At 54.6% G+C, this 16,675-nt stretch overlaps 1 protein-coding gene across 11 annotated transcripts in view; it reads right to left on the reverse strand.

The window, feature by feature from the left end:
* The window catches only part of MINDY4 (MINDY lysine 48 deubiquitinase 4), a 115,144-nt gene that overhangs the window by 40,925 nt on the left and 57,544 nt on the right, over positions 1 to 16,675 (reverse strand). For all 11 annotated transcript variants that reach the window (XR_014834325.1, XR_014834322.1, XR_014834321.1 and 8 more), the window contains 4 exons: positions 11,229 to 11,330; positions 9,541 to 9,604; positions 8,323 to 8,388; positions 2,375 to 2,442 (listed from right to left, as the gene is read on the reverse strand). Coding sequence is in view for 3 of the 11 variants with exons in the window: in XM_085005903.1 (XP_084862029.1) it covers positions 2,375 to 2,442; positions 8,323 to 8,388; positions 9,541 to 9,604; positions 11,229 to 11,330 (300 nt within the window). In the remaining 8 variants the exon portion in view is untranslated. The remainder of the gene's footprint in view (positions 1 to 2,374; positions 2,443 to 8,322; positions 8,389 to 9,540; positions 9,605 to 11,228; positions 11,331 to 16,675) is intronic.

The raw sequence follows: 16,675 nt of genomic DNA on the forward strand, positions 1-16,675 counted from the left end.
CTGTGGGGATTAAATGTGTCCCGTGCAACATGACACAGCAAAGGATCTGGCACATAGGAAGCTTCCTAGACATTGGTTGCTCTCGCTCTTACTGCCCATGAGAATGTTCTCTATGCCGCCTTCTTAGAAGGGAGAAGTAAGACAAACGCACCAACATGATGCCGAGTCCAACACCAGAGCAGGTCTCTATGCTGGTCCTTCTGGGAGGCGGGGGCGAGGCTGGCCATGGCTGCCCTGGGAGGCTTCAGAACCACTGGCCTCCGGGACCCAGTGAAGGTCCTCAGGGGCCCTGAGCAAGTGAAAGACTGTTTTTACAAACTCTTTCTCTCCTGTCCTGGGACAAGGGGAAGGAGGGGACTCCTGCCTCATTGTGTATGTCTGTGTGTGCCTCTGAGACTGTGTTTCTTTTCTTTTTTTTTTCTCTTTTTGCCATTTCTTGGGCCGCTTTTGTGGCATATGGAGGTTCCCAGACTAAGGGTTTAATCAGGAGCTGTAGCTGCCAGCCTACGTCAGAGCCGCAGCAACGCGGGATCCGAGCCGCATCTGCAACCTACACCACAGCTCACGGCAACACCAGATCGTTAACCCACTGAGCAAGGGCAGGGATCGAACCTGCAACCTAATGGTTCCTAGTTGGATTCGTTAACCACTGCGCCACGACGGGAACTCCGAGACTGTGTTTCTTTATGTCTGTGTGTGGGTGTGTGTGTGTGTGGGTGTGATGGAGGGGGAGGGGCATGGCAGGGCTGTGACTTCAGGTTCATAGGCATGAGGCTGTGCAGGTCCATTGGGGTAGCTTCCCACACACAGATGCCCCACAGGTGCCATGACCTAGGCAGGGACTGACCCCTGCCTGGCTTGGCTGGATGGGGTGAGGAGGTGGCAGAAAGCAGCCCTGGTGCTCCAGCTCTGGACAAGGTGAAGCATAGCCTAGACGTGGGGTCCCAAACGCCCTCAGACAGACAGGGCTGCCAGAGCAGCTCCCTAAGGAGCATGTGCAGGAACAGGGTGCCCATCCCCTAGGCTGTGGAGCAGCACCTGCAGCAGCCTCCTGGGCACCTAGAGCAGAGATGCTGCACATACCCCCAAGAGCCAGGGGACCCCTGTAGAGATGGGAAGACAGGCTGAGAGGACTGCAAAAGGGCTTGGCCCTTCTGAGAGCCCAGCTTCCCCTCAGTGAGCTCAGGGTCTCACCCACACACCCATCAGCCCAGGGATTAGCAAACCCAGGCCTGGGGAGAAGGCGGTGCGGCTTACGGTCTCCACGCAGTGAGCCCGGCCAGGAATGCACCATATCATTATGGCAGGATTAGAAGAAAAATGCCATTAGAAAGTGCACACACGCATTTAATAAGGTCAGGAGCTGCGAGCAGCAGGCAGGCCAGCAACACGAGGCTACAGAAGCCCTGCCCTCCTCCCACCTGCAGCAGGGGCCACGGGGCCACGGGCAGGGCCCTCCCAGGCCTAGGTTCGGAGAGCAAGCATCTCCTGCCAGTGCCTCCCCAGCCTGGGCACCCCATGGCTACTATTTCCACCTCCCCAATTTCCCAGGGCCCGCCGGCTCAGAATTGTTCCCAAATCCCATGCCCCCCCCATTCCAAGCATCCCCTCAAAGTAAAAATGCATTCCCTCAGGTCTCCACGCCTGCTGGGGCCTCTTGGAAGTGGATGGGGCAACATACTGCACTTTACAAACCCATTAATGTGCTATTAATCTGCTACCCTCCCTGGTGACATAATCCCAGGTGACAAATATGGAAAAGAGGCCTAGGCAACTCCTAGGGAACAAGGATGATGATGAGACTCCAGCTCTCAGGCAGCTGGGAGGCTGCACTGGATGAGAATGCAAAGGGTCCCAGTTGGGGACCCAGACTCCCTGCTCCTCCAGCCTCCAAGGCCCCGGTGTACCCAGCCACTCATCTTCTCAGGGCTGAACCTTGAAGCCTTTGGGATGGCCTTGGCCTAAAGCAAATCTCCCTGCCTTGAATTCGCAGTACCTTCAGGCACCTCCCAGTTCTCAGGCTCAATTGTCCACCCCTAAGTGTCTCGGGGCGTCCAGGTGTGTGCTTAAGTCCACCGGGACCCTGGTGGGACTGTGAGCTTTCTGTGGGGGTCTCTCAGGTCTGAGTCCCCACACTCCCCAGCACCCATGGGGAGAAGGTGGTACTAAGCACGGGTGTGCAGAATGTAACTGCCCTTTCTCCCCCACCGGCTGACCGCCCCCTAGTCCCCTACAGCCCACTGCTTCATTCATCCTTTTTACCACGCTCGCAAAGCACCCACTGTGGGCCAAGTTCTGCCCTTGGCTCTGGGGAGGCAACAGGGAACCAGACAGACAAGCCCAGCTCCTGGAATTGAGTGAGGAAGATACTCACAGTTCTGTGGACCTGGACAGGATGGCCGACAGGGTAAGCAGGACACATCCATAGGGGCCTGCTTCAAACTGGGGGGAGAGAAAGGAGTAAGTGCCCATCAGGTATTTCCCTCCTCTCACTTCCCCGGGGGACCACACCCCAGGGGGCAGACTGACCTCCAACTGCTTCTAGCCCAGTCCCAGAAGTTGCCAGGTGGCCCCACCGCAGGCCCATGCAAGTCTCACTAACCAGACCCCTAAGGGATGGGGGATGCACCAGGCTGAGTGACAATGGAGCAGATGCAGCTCACAGCAAGGAGCACCCCAGGGCCTCTGAGTCCTGGACACTCCTGGACAGCAGTGGCCGGGGCAGCCTCCACCACCGTGCAAGTGTCTTACACTCATCTCACATTTTAAAACTATCCCAGGCCTGTTAACTACTGTTATTACTGCCCTCTGCCATATAAGGAAACTGGGGCTCAGAAACTGACTAGCCCAAGGTCACGTAACTTGCAAGCAGCCCAGTGGGTACATGTATACATAGCCAGGAGGCTCCATTTGATCCTAAACCCCTTGCTGCCAGGGGATGCTAACAGCTGCCCTGGACCAAGAGCGGCAGAGACCAGGCTGGAGGACAGTGGGTAGGGAGGTGCCAGGAAGGTGAGCATTGCAAGTGCAAGGGCAGATCCCATCTTTTCCAATTTTTTTGTTGTTGTTGTTGATCATGGATTTTTTTAGATTAATTTTAATATTTAAAAAATATTCACTAAAATATTACTTATGCTGATTACTGAGGTTTTGGGGAGCCCTCTGAATTTGGGGAGCACTTCACTCATCTTCCCCTTGTTCCAATCCTGGTTTGGAGCCCAGAACCTGGAGCCTGGCTGTCTGGGTGTACATCCTGGCTCTGCCACTGCTATGTGACCACAGGGGCATTTCTTAACTTCTCTGTACCCAGACTTCTCATGTATAAAACAAGGATAGTCAAAACAGGACATGAGGCTGTTGTGAAGATTACGTGAGATCGTCCTTGTAAAGTATTAAAACAGGGCCTGACACCTGTGTTAGCTGTTAGTACAATGCTGGGTCCTCACTGCCCTCCTGTCCAGTGAACCCAGCAGGCTACTGTCCACTGGGGTGGACCACATCATTTCTGCTTTCTGGAGGAATGCCGTCTGCAAAGGAGTATGAAGCCCTAACTCATCCCACTATAGGGACGATACCACTCCTGTGAACTACTGTTGAAGATGTGGCCTGTTACAACAGTCTGTGCTCCTTATGGGTCATCAGCTTCTTTTTGAACTTAAAATCAGAAAAGAAGCTTACTTTCCTGGAACAATGAGAATTATATAACTTATCATATTTCCATTTTGCCTTGGCTGCCAGGAAGCTCAGAGACAAATATGGTGTTCAACTACACAAACTATTTTAGCTCAAACTTCTAATAAAATTGCCTTTTTTTTCCCCTCAAAAGGTCTTTTTCAGGGAAGGACAAACTATATTATCACCTATACGTAGAATCTAATAGATAAATGAACTATTATCACCTATACGTAGAATCTAATAGATAAATGAACAAAACAGAAACAGACTCACCGATAGAAAGAAAAAGCTAGCGGTTACCAGAGGGGAGCAGGAAGGAGGAGGAGCAAGATGGGGGTAGGGATTAAGAGATAGAAACTCCTACATATAAAATAAATAAGCAATAAGGATATGTTGTGCAGTACAGAGAAATATAACCATTATTTCCTAATAACTTTAAATGGAGTATAAGCTATAAAAGTATTGAATCACTATGTTCAATACTTATTTTAAATATATATATATATTTTTTTTGCTATTTCTTGGGCCGCTCCCACGGCATATGGAGGTTCCCAGGCTAGGGGTTGAATCGGAGCTGTAGCCACCGGCCTACGCCAGAGCCACAGCAACGCGGGATCCGAGCCGCGTCTGCAACCTACACCACAGCTCACGGCAACGCCGGATCGTTAACCCACTGAGCAAGGGCAGGGACCGAACCCGCAACCTCATGGTTCCTAGTTGGATTCGTTAACCACTGCACCAAGACGGGAACTCCCTATTTTAAATATTATTAAATAAATACTATTTTATTTTCACCCAGTAATTCAATTAGTCAGTCATTCAAAGAAAATCACTGCACGAACTTTTGTGCCAAGAGGATACTCCTGCTAAAGTGGTAACTTGTAAACAAGGTAGGCCCAGGTCTGCCCTCACAAGAAGGAACTCAGGAAAGACAGAATAATTAGCAGCTTGAAAACAGCGAGGAAGGGGCTCTGCACTGATGGAAAATACAAGCTTCTCTGGAAACACACACGGGAAGGGCCTTCAATACAGATTCAGGCCTCAGGGAAGGAAAGAGTGTCATGGAAGGCCTTCTGGAAGAAGGGATGTCTAGACAGAAACCCAAGGGACAAGGAGGATTCAGAAGAGAAGAGAACGCTGTTCCAGGCAAGAGGACAAGCACAGGCAAAGGCCCCGAGGGCAGGTTTACTAAAGCTGGAGCACAGAAAAGCCCTGAGGGCATCGCTTTCTTATAAGTAATTTTAAATCTTTTTTTGGAAGCAGAAATAGAATGAATGAATCAACAACAATCTCAAATCAATCTCCTCTTAATTCTGTGATCTCAGGCCAGTCACTCCACTTCTGCTGTACTCAGTGTCCCCCTTTGTGGAACAAAGGTGGTCAATACCCCGCCTCTCGTACCTCCTTGGCTTATGATGCCCATTCTATGAGACCACGTCTTTGGAAGAGCTGTGACAATGGCAAAGGGTAATGCTCAGGTCCCTGCACCCGGGGAAAGAGGTCTGGGAAGACTTGGGCCCCCAGGGCCCTTGTCACAGCTCTACTACAGCCTTGCCTGTGGCCTTAGGGAGTGACAAAGCTCTCCCAGTCTGTCTTCCCTGGAGAAGTGCCTCCCTACTTCTGCCACGGACTCAGGCATTGTCTTGGGGAGGCCACGGCACTTCCTGGGTCTGCTCTCCCTCTGCCGAGCCTGCAGTGCCTTCCTATTTGCAGGGCTGCAAGGAAGTAAGGAACACAGATGCCGTTGGAAGCCTAACTCTCTGTGGAGAACTATTATTACTCTCAGGCCTGGGGACACCTCCAAGGGGACCTCGCCCAGGGCCATGGATATGCCCTTCCCTGTGGACGGGTTAGGTGAGGCTGCAGAGGGTGGGGACATGACCCCCTCTGGCATCTGGCGCCTGCTGGAACCAGACTGAATGGTACCAATATTCCATTTTGTTTTTAAAAATATTTGTTAAAATTATCTCATCAAATACCTGCTGCCAAGACATGGACGGCCACAGGGCAAAGTGCCTGCATTGAAAGGAGAGCCCAGGCAGGCAAGAGGGACGGAACCTACCAGCAGGGTCTAGAAAAATGTCTGGTACCATTTGGGAGGAAGGGGCGGTCACCTGCGCTACTCTGGCCCTGGAGAGACCCGAGCCCACCACGAACCCCAGCGGGAGGCCGGGGCATGAGCATCCCCCAGCTCGCAGGGGGCGGCGGCCACACATCTCACCAGGAGGGTGAACAGTAATGAAAACACAGCAAGGAGGCTGTTATTCTGGGCAGAGATGGTTTGGCGTTCATTTCCAGGCCTGGCACCAGGAACCTCTCTTAGGCCTCGGCCATGAAAAATGAATTTGGTGAGGGGAGTGCTGATGTAGCGCAACGGCTTCCAGCAAAAACATAAATTCAACTGCAGGGGGGAAACACTGCCTTCCAGACTGAGGAGGGCCAGATAATGACCGCTCACACCCAGGGCTCAAAGTCGGGAGGGGAGGGGGGACTGCTCTGAGCCCAGAGGCTCGGCAGAGAGAAGACAGCTCCCAGGCCTAGTGAGGGTCCCACTCTCAGAACCTCTTTCACACTCACGGTCTTGCTTGGGCTTCATCGAAACCCCAAGGGTACAGGCTAAGGGAGGAGGGAGACCCCATCTTCCAGACAATAATGTAGATGATCTTGGTGTCAAAGGGCCACCCCAGGGCCATCAGGGGCAATGATGTGGCTTCAGATCCTTGGGTCAAGCGAGCAATCCCCCCAGGGCCCCTTCTCTGCCCCACCAAAGCCCCACGGGGCCCTGTGCTCCAGTTCTGCTACGCCTGACAGTGAACACAGGTGCCCTTGGTCCTGGCCTCCCTAAATGCACACTGATGCTGCTACGATTTGCTCATCTCTCAGATACATTGCTATATTCTCATACCGCTCTGGGTATGTGTAATAATATGTCTCCTGAATGCTTATACAAATTGCCTGGCACTTAATTTGGAAGACATTCTTTCATAGGCCTTTAAGTTTCTTCTTTAAGAACCACAGAAGGAGGGTAAAGAGATGGAAGTAACCTACTAACTGCCCTATTTTCCATTTTCCAGACGAGGCCACATGTGACCAAGGAACAGGCCAGAGGAGGTCCCGGGGCCCTGCTCCAGAGCCTCCATGGCCCTGGGCTGGTGGTGAGCACGCTGCATCTGCAGATGGTCCATGAAGAACCAGAGAAAGCCAGGACCCCTCCTACATCAGAACCTCTCCCACACACCTCCGGGACAGGCAGGCACAGAAAGGCAGCATCCTGATCTGGGGGCTCTGGGCCTCTCTTGGGTGGAGTCGGGCCCAGGGCATCAGCTCTGGGATAGTGGATTTCAGGTGACCCACGGCCTCAGGGACTGAACACTTGCTTCCCTGTGGCCTCCGTGCAGGCCCCATTTTCCCACCCAAGGGGCAGGCATCCATGCTGTCGGGGCCAGAACACTCCCTAGGATGTATCGGGACCCTCAGCATCCTCCAGGAGCTGTGCTTGAGACAGTGATACGACAGCAGGAGTGTTTGGCCTGGTCCCACATCCAGCAAGGTCTCCCGCCGGCTCACCAGCACATGCTCTTCTCTGGAGCCTGAAAGAGTCAGGCCCACAGCCCAGATGGCTGAAGGGAAGGCCGAGAGGAAGCCCAGAGACGGGCCTGAGCACCAGAAGAGGGCGGCCTCTCGCCGTCTCTTTCCTTCAGCCCTGACATACAGGCGTCAGAACTTTGTGGCCTCACGGTCGGGGAGCCATCTCCTAGCCTTACCACAGGCTGCTTCCTCTCTGGCCCGCTTCCCTCCTGCCTCTACACACCTACAGCTAACCTGTCTCGAGGTTGCCTTAGGTGATCGTGACCGTGGCGATAAACCACGTGCAAGGGAAGCTAACGATCACCAGGAACATGGAGCAGGAAGGTGCTCCGAGGCGGGCACTGTTATCACCATCCACGCACTACACAGGAGGAAACCAAGGCAGAGGGTCCAGTAAGGGACCCAAGTCACCGAGCCACGCAAACCCGGGCTGTCGGCTCCAGTCACCATGTCCCTCACAGCTGGAGTGTTCGCTACCCTCCTCCACAAAGCCAGCGATGCTACAGCCAAACTCTGCATTTCCCTGGCCCGCCGGCTCACAGGCCCTGGCCAGGCACCCGCTCTCTCCGCCAGGAGCGGTGCTCGGCTCCCGCCCTGCCTGGCCCTGCCCCGCCTCGCAGGACACCACCCAAGGTCCTCTGACAGCAGGGTCTCCTTCGGAGCTCAGACCTCCAACCCAGCCCAACCGGAGCCCAGGGATCCGGTTCCTAGTCGCCTCCCCAGCTGGTTCTGGGAGGGTCCTTTACCTCCAGAGGTAGCTGCTTGCTCTCCTAACCACAGTCTGATAGCTGCTCCCCTTATTCTGACCCTGCTCCACCCCTGCTCTGCTCCTGCAACTCCCGCTGCGGTGGCTCCCTTACCTGTAGCCATGACCAGCCCTCAAGGACACAGTGGCAGAGACTGGATCCTCTGCCCCAAGCCCATTCTTCTGCAGACAACATCACTCCCCGCCCCAGGGTGAGGAAGAATGAGGAACAAACCCAGCTCACCAGCATCTCTTCCACAAAGAAAGCAGAGGCTTAGCAATGCACATGCCACAAACTAGACCACTGTTCATACCTGATGGATGCTCTGCTGAAGAAAAGTCACCAGCTCCTCATAGCAGGTCAAACTGTGGAGTATGAGCTGAGAAACACAAACACACACAGTGAACTGCCCGAGCCCCATGGATGCCCTCTGCTGGATTAGCTTCTGTGGCCCCGACTTCAGGGCCCTCTGCTGGATTAGCTTCTGTGACCCCACTGAGGAACGCCCCGCAGTCAGAGAGAGTGACCTCGGGAGCCGGGGTGGAGTGGCACTCCCCCACCGGGGTGGAGAGGCACGACTTAGAGGCTGCAGGGCCCAGCCCAGGTCTCTGGGGCTGCTGCCCTGCAGCAATACTGAGTCTGCTTTAGAGACCCCAGGATTTGTTCATCATGGGACCAAAACCCAGGAGCTGGCATCACGCATGGCAGGGCTGCACCATGAGGGCTAGGCATGGATATCAGAGAAACCCCTGGGGCAGGGGGTGCAGGAGGGTACAGGGTGGGTCACCCATCCAGACGGCCATCGCCAGGCCAGTTCTAAGCCCAGCTGGCAGTGTCCTGACTCCCATGGGAAGCAGTGGTCATAAGCCTCCTGTGCTTTCTCAGGCTGATTAGAAAAAAACACTTTTACAGAAAACATCCAACAAAGTGAGACGCTTAATTAGGATCCCCGGGCCACATATGCCCAAAGCATGGTCAAAGGAAACAAAGTACAACCAAATCCTCAGTAAAGAGGAGGTTGATTTGCGGGAAATGGCACTGTTTCTGCATTTTCACGTCTCTCCTTTCTTTCCCAACCTTTGTCTTACTTGGGTCTGATTTATGGCTGGAGCTCTGTCCATCAAAACTCCTCTGTTGTCTAACTTCCTCTCTCTCTTCCTCCCACCCCCGCTACCCGCTCATAACAATCCCAGAGAGGATGCTGTGACATATAAAGAGGGACACAGGAAAGGCTGGCGTTTAGCCAAAAGGCATCAGGTGCAGAATGCTGTGCGTTGGGGGACTTCAGGCTCTGCACAACCTTGACGTGACAGGGTGCTCATGAGCCTTTCAGCCATAAAGCCAGATCTGGCCAGAGCCCATCCCAAAGCCGCCCACCTCTGCCCCACCCCAACCCCAGGTGGAGGAGTCTGATGGCCCGGGCCACAGGCAGGGCTGGGCCATCCCAGCTGAGGAAGGATTTACTTATATGAAAGGAGACTGTCCCCAAACAAAGCCAAAGGTTGCGTGATAATTTTCCAGAAAGCCGTACTGTTTCTAAGATTCCATCTGCTTTGTATTTCCCCGCTGGACTGAACTGCTGTGTTCCCGAAGCCCTAAAAAGGAAAGGGAGATGCATGAGTCTCTGCGTGGAGAGGAGACATGCCCTGAAGCCAGGGTGAAACCACACGGCAGCTCAAAGAGGACAAACGCAAAGGTGGCCCAGGGGAGAGGAGAGAGCAAAGCGCTTCTCATGGTCCTGCTCTGAGCTCCCCGCTAGGCTGGTCTGCAGAGTTCACCAACAGGGTACAGTGGGGGCCATGGAATGGAACGACAGTCAGCGGAGAGCTCAGGAACCAAATTCAAGTCCTGGCAGCAGCACGTTGGCCTCTCATCCACTGCCGAACCTATTTCCAGACTGAGGATGCTGACTTGCCCTTCGTTCTTGGGGACTTGAGGAAGTCTGGCCTCCGGCCTCTTGGAGGACATCTGTTTGCAGCCCAGGAAGGCCTGGACAAAAACGAGGCATTTGGGTTTGGGGCCTGCTATGCAGCCTTGGATCAGCCACTGTCCCTCTCTGGGCTTCTATTTCCTAATCTGTAACGTGAGGAGAGACGAATGTTGCCCCATCTGCTCTCAGGGCTGCCATGCAGGTCCTTGGATTCTAAAGACCAGGGATCAAAAGTTACCTGGAACATGGGTACCAAGGACAAGCACCAGACAAGAACAGGGACAATGATAATACCTAACACTGACATGACATTTGGTATGTGCCAGACCTATCCCAAGTGCTTCATCTTATTATTTACCACTTTTTTAATGTGGTCAATGATTTAAACTGACCGATAATATTATTTTCATTTATTATATACTCCATTTATATTGACTCATTTAATTCTCACAATCAGCCCAGTAAGTAATCATCATCATCGCCCTCGCTTCCCAGATGAGTAAACAGGTTAGGCAGAGAGGCTGAGCCAATTGCTCAAGGGCAAGCAGGCAATAACTAACAGCACTGGGACCAGCCTCTGCAGTCTCTTAAGCACTGTGCTCTACTGACCACTGTGCCCCGCCAGGGTGTGGTCCTTGGTCCCAAAGGGCACCCCTTTGCTAAAGCTTAGCCACACGCCGGGATGAGGTGGTGCTTCCGCTCTGCAGCGTCAGGCTGAAGAACCGGTGACCGTCCACGGAAATGACAAGGATGACATCCTCCAGCAGTGGGACAGAGGCAGCAGGGAAAAGACTGTGCCGGTTCCGCCAGTGACCTCTCACGTCCCTGAGTCTCCTCCTCAGCAGAACGGGGATCCAAGTGACAGAGCAAACTCGAGCATGCTTTGGGGACTGGCGCAGGGGAAGACCGGTCGACTGAGGGGCTGTTTTCCGAGGCCTCCGGCTCAGACAAATAGAGAGAAGCAGGCTGCCCCTGGGCCAGGGGTTTTCTCAGGCGGGTTAGGCTCAGTGCTCCCCAGAGAGGGAGTCCCCAGGTCTGACCCCCTCCCCACGGGGGCTGTGTGAGGGCTGATCTTCTCCCAGGGCAGGGCTTTCCAGCACATCAGGCCGACTCTCTGGGCTTCTCCCAGCACAGAGCAGGAGTTGGACGGGACATAGACACAGTCCTTAGGCCCAGACAGCCTGTGGGGGAAGAGACTTGCCCGAGGACAGGAAAGCACAGGCCAGCTTGCCTGCAGCTGTGCCTGTCTGAGGCTGAGTGGTAGCAGCACAGCCCTGGGAAGCACTTACAGTGTGACCACGGCTCTCTCGTGGCCCCCGGCCCGCCACACAATGTCTGCGATGGCCAGGGCCAAGCAGTGGGTCCTGTGAGCGTTTGAAGGCTGCAGCTGCCTGAGGACAAAAAAGGAAATGTGTTTATACCTGCAAGGATATAAGTCAGAGATGGCACAGCCCTGTGGCAGATGGCCTGTCCTTTCTTCTGCCACCCGAGGGGCCCTGCAGCCCAGAGACTCTCGCAGATGAGAACCAGGGGAATAGACTTGAGGGAGAGGCCTCTGCAGGACTGGAGGGGCAGCAGGCAGAAAAATCACCCATGGAGCAAAGGGGCCTCTGGGGGTTTGGCAGGGCCCAGAGGTGTCGGAAGGAAAGGCTGCAAGTTCAGACAAAGCCCTGGAACCAAGCCTGGAACTGCTGCCATTCTAGGCAGAGGCATGGCCCTGCTCTGCCCCAGCCCCGTCAGTCTCGATATCCAAACCCCTGAAGACAACGGCTCGGGCAAGCAGGTGCCCTGTGCTCCCCGAGCTGATACAGATTCCGAGGGTAAAGTGCTGGTTACTTAGACACAGGGCCTGGGGATGTGGGAAGGGAAGGCTTTGGGGTGACTGCTGGGTTTTGAGTGAGTACATGGTGGTACCACCAACTGAAATGAGGAATGGGGGCAGGAAGAGGGAGCAGCTGGAGGTGCGTGTGGGGCCCCGGGTGAAGCTGTTGCTCCAAAGCCCGGAAGAGCCATCTGGGCCGAGTAGAGGTTTACTGCCCACCAGCCCATGAGGCATCCTTGGCACTCTGAGCGCCTAAGATTTCCCAGAGACAGGATGAGGAAGGCAGAGGTCATGGCTAAGGGTGGGGCCCGTGGAATTCTACCGCAGGGGTGAGGTGGGGGAGGCAGACAGGAGGGGCAGAGCTCAGAGACAAGCCATTACAGTCTTAGGAGCAAAAGGGTTTAAGAAGAAGAGCAGACAGTCAGCGGGTGTCGAAAATGGCAGAGAGCTCTCTTACCCTGAACACCGTCACCAAGAGGCCCCCAGCGCACAAAGTCAACGAGAGAGAAGGGGGTGCTCCTCTCAGATTCACATCTCCAGGGCTCCACCGAGTGGCGCTTCTTGCCCACCCTGGATTCTGAAGCTTTTCTAAACTGTTACAAAAGTGGGCTGGGTGTTGAGTGTCTCCCTTCCAAACAAACGAAAGGGGGCTTGAGGACCCTGCCAGGGTTCACAGGAACACAGGAGTTTCCACGCATTCCGTCGCCAAGGAACTCCTGAGCTCCAGGCTGAGCTTGTGAGGGGGAAAGAAAACAGGTGTTCTCTCTTTCCCCTCAGGGCAGGAAAGGGGAACCATGAGATCAGGACGCAGGTCAGCATGGCGGGCAGCTTGTGACCCGGGCCAGTGCCTAGGACACCGAGCCAGCCGTCTGCACCAAGACTGTTGTGACTCAACAGGACATAGGGTCCCTCAGGTTCCCCATGCCCAAGCTGGCCATGACAGTGGTACCTCCTTCATCGCCTTGGGGGTGACATGTGTAAAGCCCTTGGCCCAGGGCCTGGCGTGTGGTGAATGTTCAATAAAGGGCAGCATTGTCTTTATGGAAACCTCAAGTCTGCACGTCGGCTGTGGCCAAAGAGGTCACGGGAAGGTGAACATCTGATGTGAATGTGATCAGCCGCGGACAGCAGGCCATCTTTCAAACCCAAAGAGACCAGCAAGCATCCAACAACTTGAGAAATGAAACGCAGGCTCCCTGGCACTGGCGCGGCCTCAGGAAGCCCCCTGCTCCTCTGGAGACAGTGATCACGCCATCAGCAAACCGGATGGCCTGAGCTGTGCGGAGCGCTGGCCCGGGCCACCGTCAACTATGAAAACAAAGGTGAGGAAGCGCTGCCCTGGGTTTCAGGAGAGGCTGCCAAGGACCAAGCAGGGCCTGGAAAGTAGGACTCATCAGACAAAGGAGAAGGGACTGGACGTTGATCTCTGTGGGATAAGAACTCATGACTGTGGACCCCATCATCCCCACGGCTCCTGTTTCCTGCCCTGCCCCCACCCAGGTGACTGGCAGTCATGTCAGCCTCACCCCTTCCTGCCTCTGCTGGGTACCAGGGTGCCTTGCTCCTTGGCTGAGCTGTACAGCCAGTGCCTGGCTCTGCTCCATCCTGCCCTCCCTCCCGTCCTCCCCACGGGCCCCTCCCACAGCTCGGTGGGACCAGACCTTCCCCAGTTAAGGCGCTCACTGTGGGTAGGAGTGAGTGGTGCAAAGTTATGCCTGGGCTGTATACTCTGCCTAGAACATCTGTGCTGGAAAATGTGCAGATGGCACCAGGTCACCTTCCAAATCCTCACTATGTTCTACACTAACTTACTGAAGCCGGTAACGCTTGATAGAAAGCTTCTCAGTGTGGCCACAAGTAAGATCTTAAAAACCAACATACATGAAGACATTATCATGTGCCAGGCACTGTGAGAAGCACTTCACAAGTACTATTTCATTAATCATTAAAACCATCCCACAGGAGTTTCCGCTGTGGCACAGTAGGTTAAAAATCCAACTGCAGTGGCTCGGGTAGCTGGGCAGGCATGAGTTCGATCCCTAGCCTGGCACAGTAGGCTAAAGGAGCAGCTGTGGCTCAGATTCAACCCCTGGCCTAGGAACCTCCTTCCATATGCCGTGGGTTCGGCCATTTAAAACAAACAAACAAACAAACAAACAAAAAACAACAACAAAAAAAACCCACCACCCTATGAAGGAGGTACTATTGTTGCCCCCTTTTAAAATGGGGAAACCCAAAGCACAGAGACTAAATGATTTACCCAAGGTCACATAGTAAAACCTGGACAAGGAGAAACAGCAGGGAGGGAGGAAGCAGAGAGTGGGGAGCTGGAAGCAGCTGTCTCGAGTTCCTGGTGTCGGAAACCAGCATCCCTCGGCCTCTGAGCCCACTTTCCAGCACCTGCAACACCATCAAGAGACCTGGCTCCTGGGCCGGGCGTATTTTCCAGGCCTCACAGGCCCCAATTATAGACCCTCTGAACCTCCATGTTTCTATACAAAAGTCGTCATTCTTTTCACTGGCTTCCATTTAGCCCCTCCATCCTCCCCCAGTCTTCTCCAGCCTGCTCTTTTGAGTCACAGCCTTCCACAAAACAGGCATCAGGGTAGTACGGTGGTCAGACCGGGGTTCCATTCCCGGCTCAAGGCCTTGAGGAAGCCCCTTGCCGTCACTGGTCTCACCTCCCCACCCATCAAGGCGGCCACTGGGCCAGATGGCCCCACATGTCAGTCCAGCCTTGTCGTCCTGCCACGTAACCGGGCCCAGGGAAGACAAGGCTTTGGGGCATGCAGGCGACAGAGGAAGGAGGGAGGTGTGGTGAGCCACCTAGCCTCCACCTTCACCAGGTCACTGTCTGCCTTCACCTGGGTGACAAGGATGGTCCTTCACTGCCTCGATCAGGGACACGCGTGTTTATCAAGTTCCTACCATGAACCTAGCACCTGGCCTGGCTCTTAAACCAAGAGAAGTTTCTTTTTTAAAAAGCCTAAGTCTTCACAGAAATGCAGGATGGTGGTGGGCGGGGAGGAATAAGACATTTGTCTCGTTACCCAAGTCTCTCAGATTAAAGAGATATTTCTACCCTCGTGATGTCAAAACAGGCTGACCCGTCCACTCTGATGTGCCCACCCATCTGAGCCTGCAGAAGAACCAGAGGAAAGCTGGCCAGTGACTGCAGGCCTTTCCACTCGCTCTCAGGGTCAAACCCTGCCGGAGGAAGAAGGCTGGCCTGGGGCCCACCGGACCTAGTTCAGAGCCTGGCTCCGCTAACTAATGTCCAGAGAGGCCTTGGACAAGGGCCTCAACTTCCTCAGCGAGAGGACAGCTCCCTTGCCCAAGGTGCTGCCCAGGCCCGCAGGGGAACGAGGTTCATCGTCTCTTCCCACGAGCTGAGCCGCCGGCCGGCACAGCCCCTCCTCGAGTGGAAAAACACCAGGTCCTGCCGCCCGGCTCTGTCCGCCCCGATTGAGGAGAAGCCGGCTGCTGGCCTGATGGAATGAACCTTAATGAAGCCAGACAGTCCTGCAGGAAAAACACCACCCGTGCCAAGAAGCCTTTACTTCAGCATGATTTCCCTGGAGGGCGCAGTCACATCCTCGTGCTGCTTTCACAGAACCATTCCCCGCCTGGGTCTGCAGATCAGCACGGAAAGGCCCCCCGGCCCAGTCCCGGATCCCCTGCAGGGCCCATAGTTTGGCAGCTACAGGTGCCGCCTCTGTGTAGCAGGCGGGCCATCGTGGTGTTCCTGAAGAGAACAGAGGAACTGGTCTGGTTTTGCTTTATTAGTTTTGGGTTTTTTTTCCTATAAGCCAGATCATTTCTGAAATCCTGGAATTTCAGAGTCAAAATGGAGTACTGAAGGCTTAAACACAGCTCAGAACACACAACCCATGCAGCAACATCAATGACCCAATCAATTGATGTTAAAATCCTACAAATGGATCAGTGAAACCAGAGAGGCTGGGGCTGAGCAGTCCCTGCAGGGATGTCACCCTTTGCTTTCATGAGGCAGCAGGTGCCCAGGGGATTACTGTATTACTGTCTGTCATCTTCTGTATTTATTTGTTTCCAGATTAGGAAAAATAGGGAGGTTCTGCCCAGAAGCCCTTGGTAAACTACAGAGCTGCACCTTGGTCACTGAGAGTCCATCTGGGGGTCCAGCCCTCAGGTGTTTCAAGCTCATGACACTGAGCCTCCTGCTGCCAGCCCCTCCTGGCCCCTCTGGCTCTCCTGGTATTCAGAGTCCCTTCTAGGACACAACGTGGTGTGATGGACAGCATCATGTGCCAGGCTTGGCTTTGCCATGGAGGCCAGGTGTGACCTGGGCAAGCGTCTTTCCCACCCTGGGCCTCAGTTTCCCTACATGTACCACGTCAGGTCATCCCCGCATCCGACCCAGCAGCATGGCCCTTGATGAATTATGAAGGACACGGAGTCAGACTTGAGCAGGACAGAGATTCACAAAAGGGGAAAGGGGAGGCCCTGCTCGCCCACCGCTGTAATCCTGGTGTGTGGCCAGTCCAGTCCTCTCTTCAGACACCCCCATCCTGGGACAAGCTAAGGACCACAGTGCTGGGCACAGCACAGGCACCTATAGATTGCACCCATGCCCATTTGGCCAAGATGACTTTCTGTGGCCTCTAAGATGCAGGGCCTCACCTCAGCCAAGGGCGACCCAGACTGCTCTCGCCTCCTTCCTCGGCTGCCAGCCCCGGGCCCCATCCCCTCACTTCCCTGGCTTTGGCTTGAACCAGAAGGACTCACCCCAGGGGTGCAGCAGCAGAGGGCACTACAAGCATCACCCATAGTTGGGGGCTGAAAAGACAGGCAAGGTCACTCCTCTGCAGCATGGATCTTTCCACACTGCCTGCAGGAGAGGCCCTGCCTGACCAGCAGGTGGAGTTCTCCTGGCTG

Source organism: Sus scrofa, chromosome 18, assembly GCF_054392235.1.
Source record: "Sus scrofa isolate SSC_HxYL_T2T_F1_AM1 chromosome 18, Sscrofa_HxYL_maternal_Yorkshire_Landrace_v2.0, whole genome shotgun sequence".
NCBI classification, from domain to species: Eukaryota; Metazoa; Chordata; class Mammalia; order Artiodactyla; family Suidae; genus Sus; species Sus scrofa.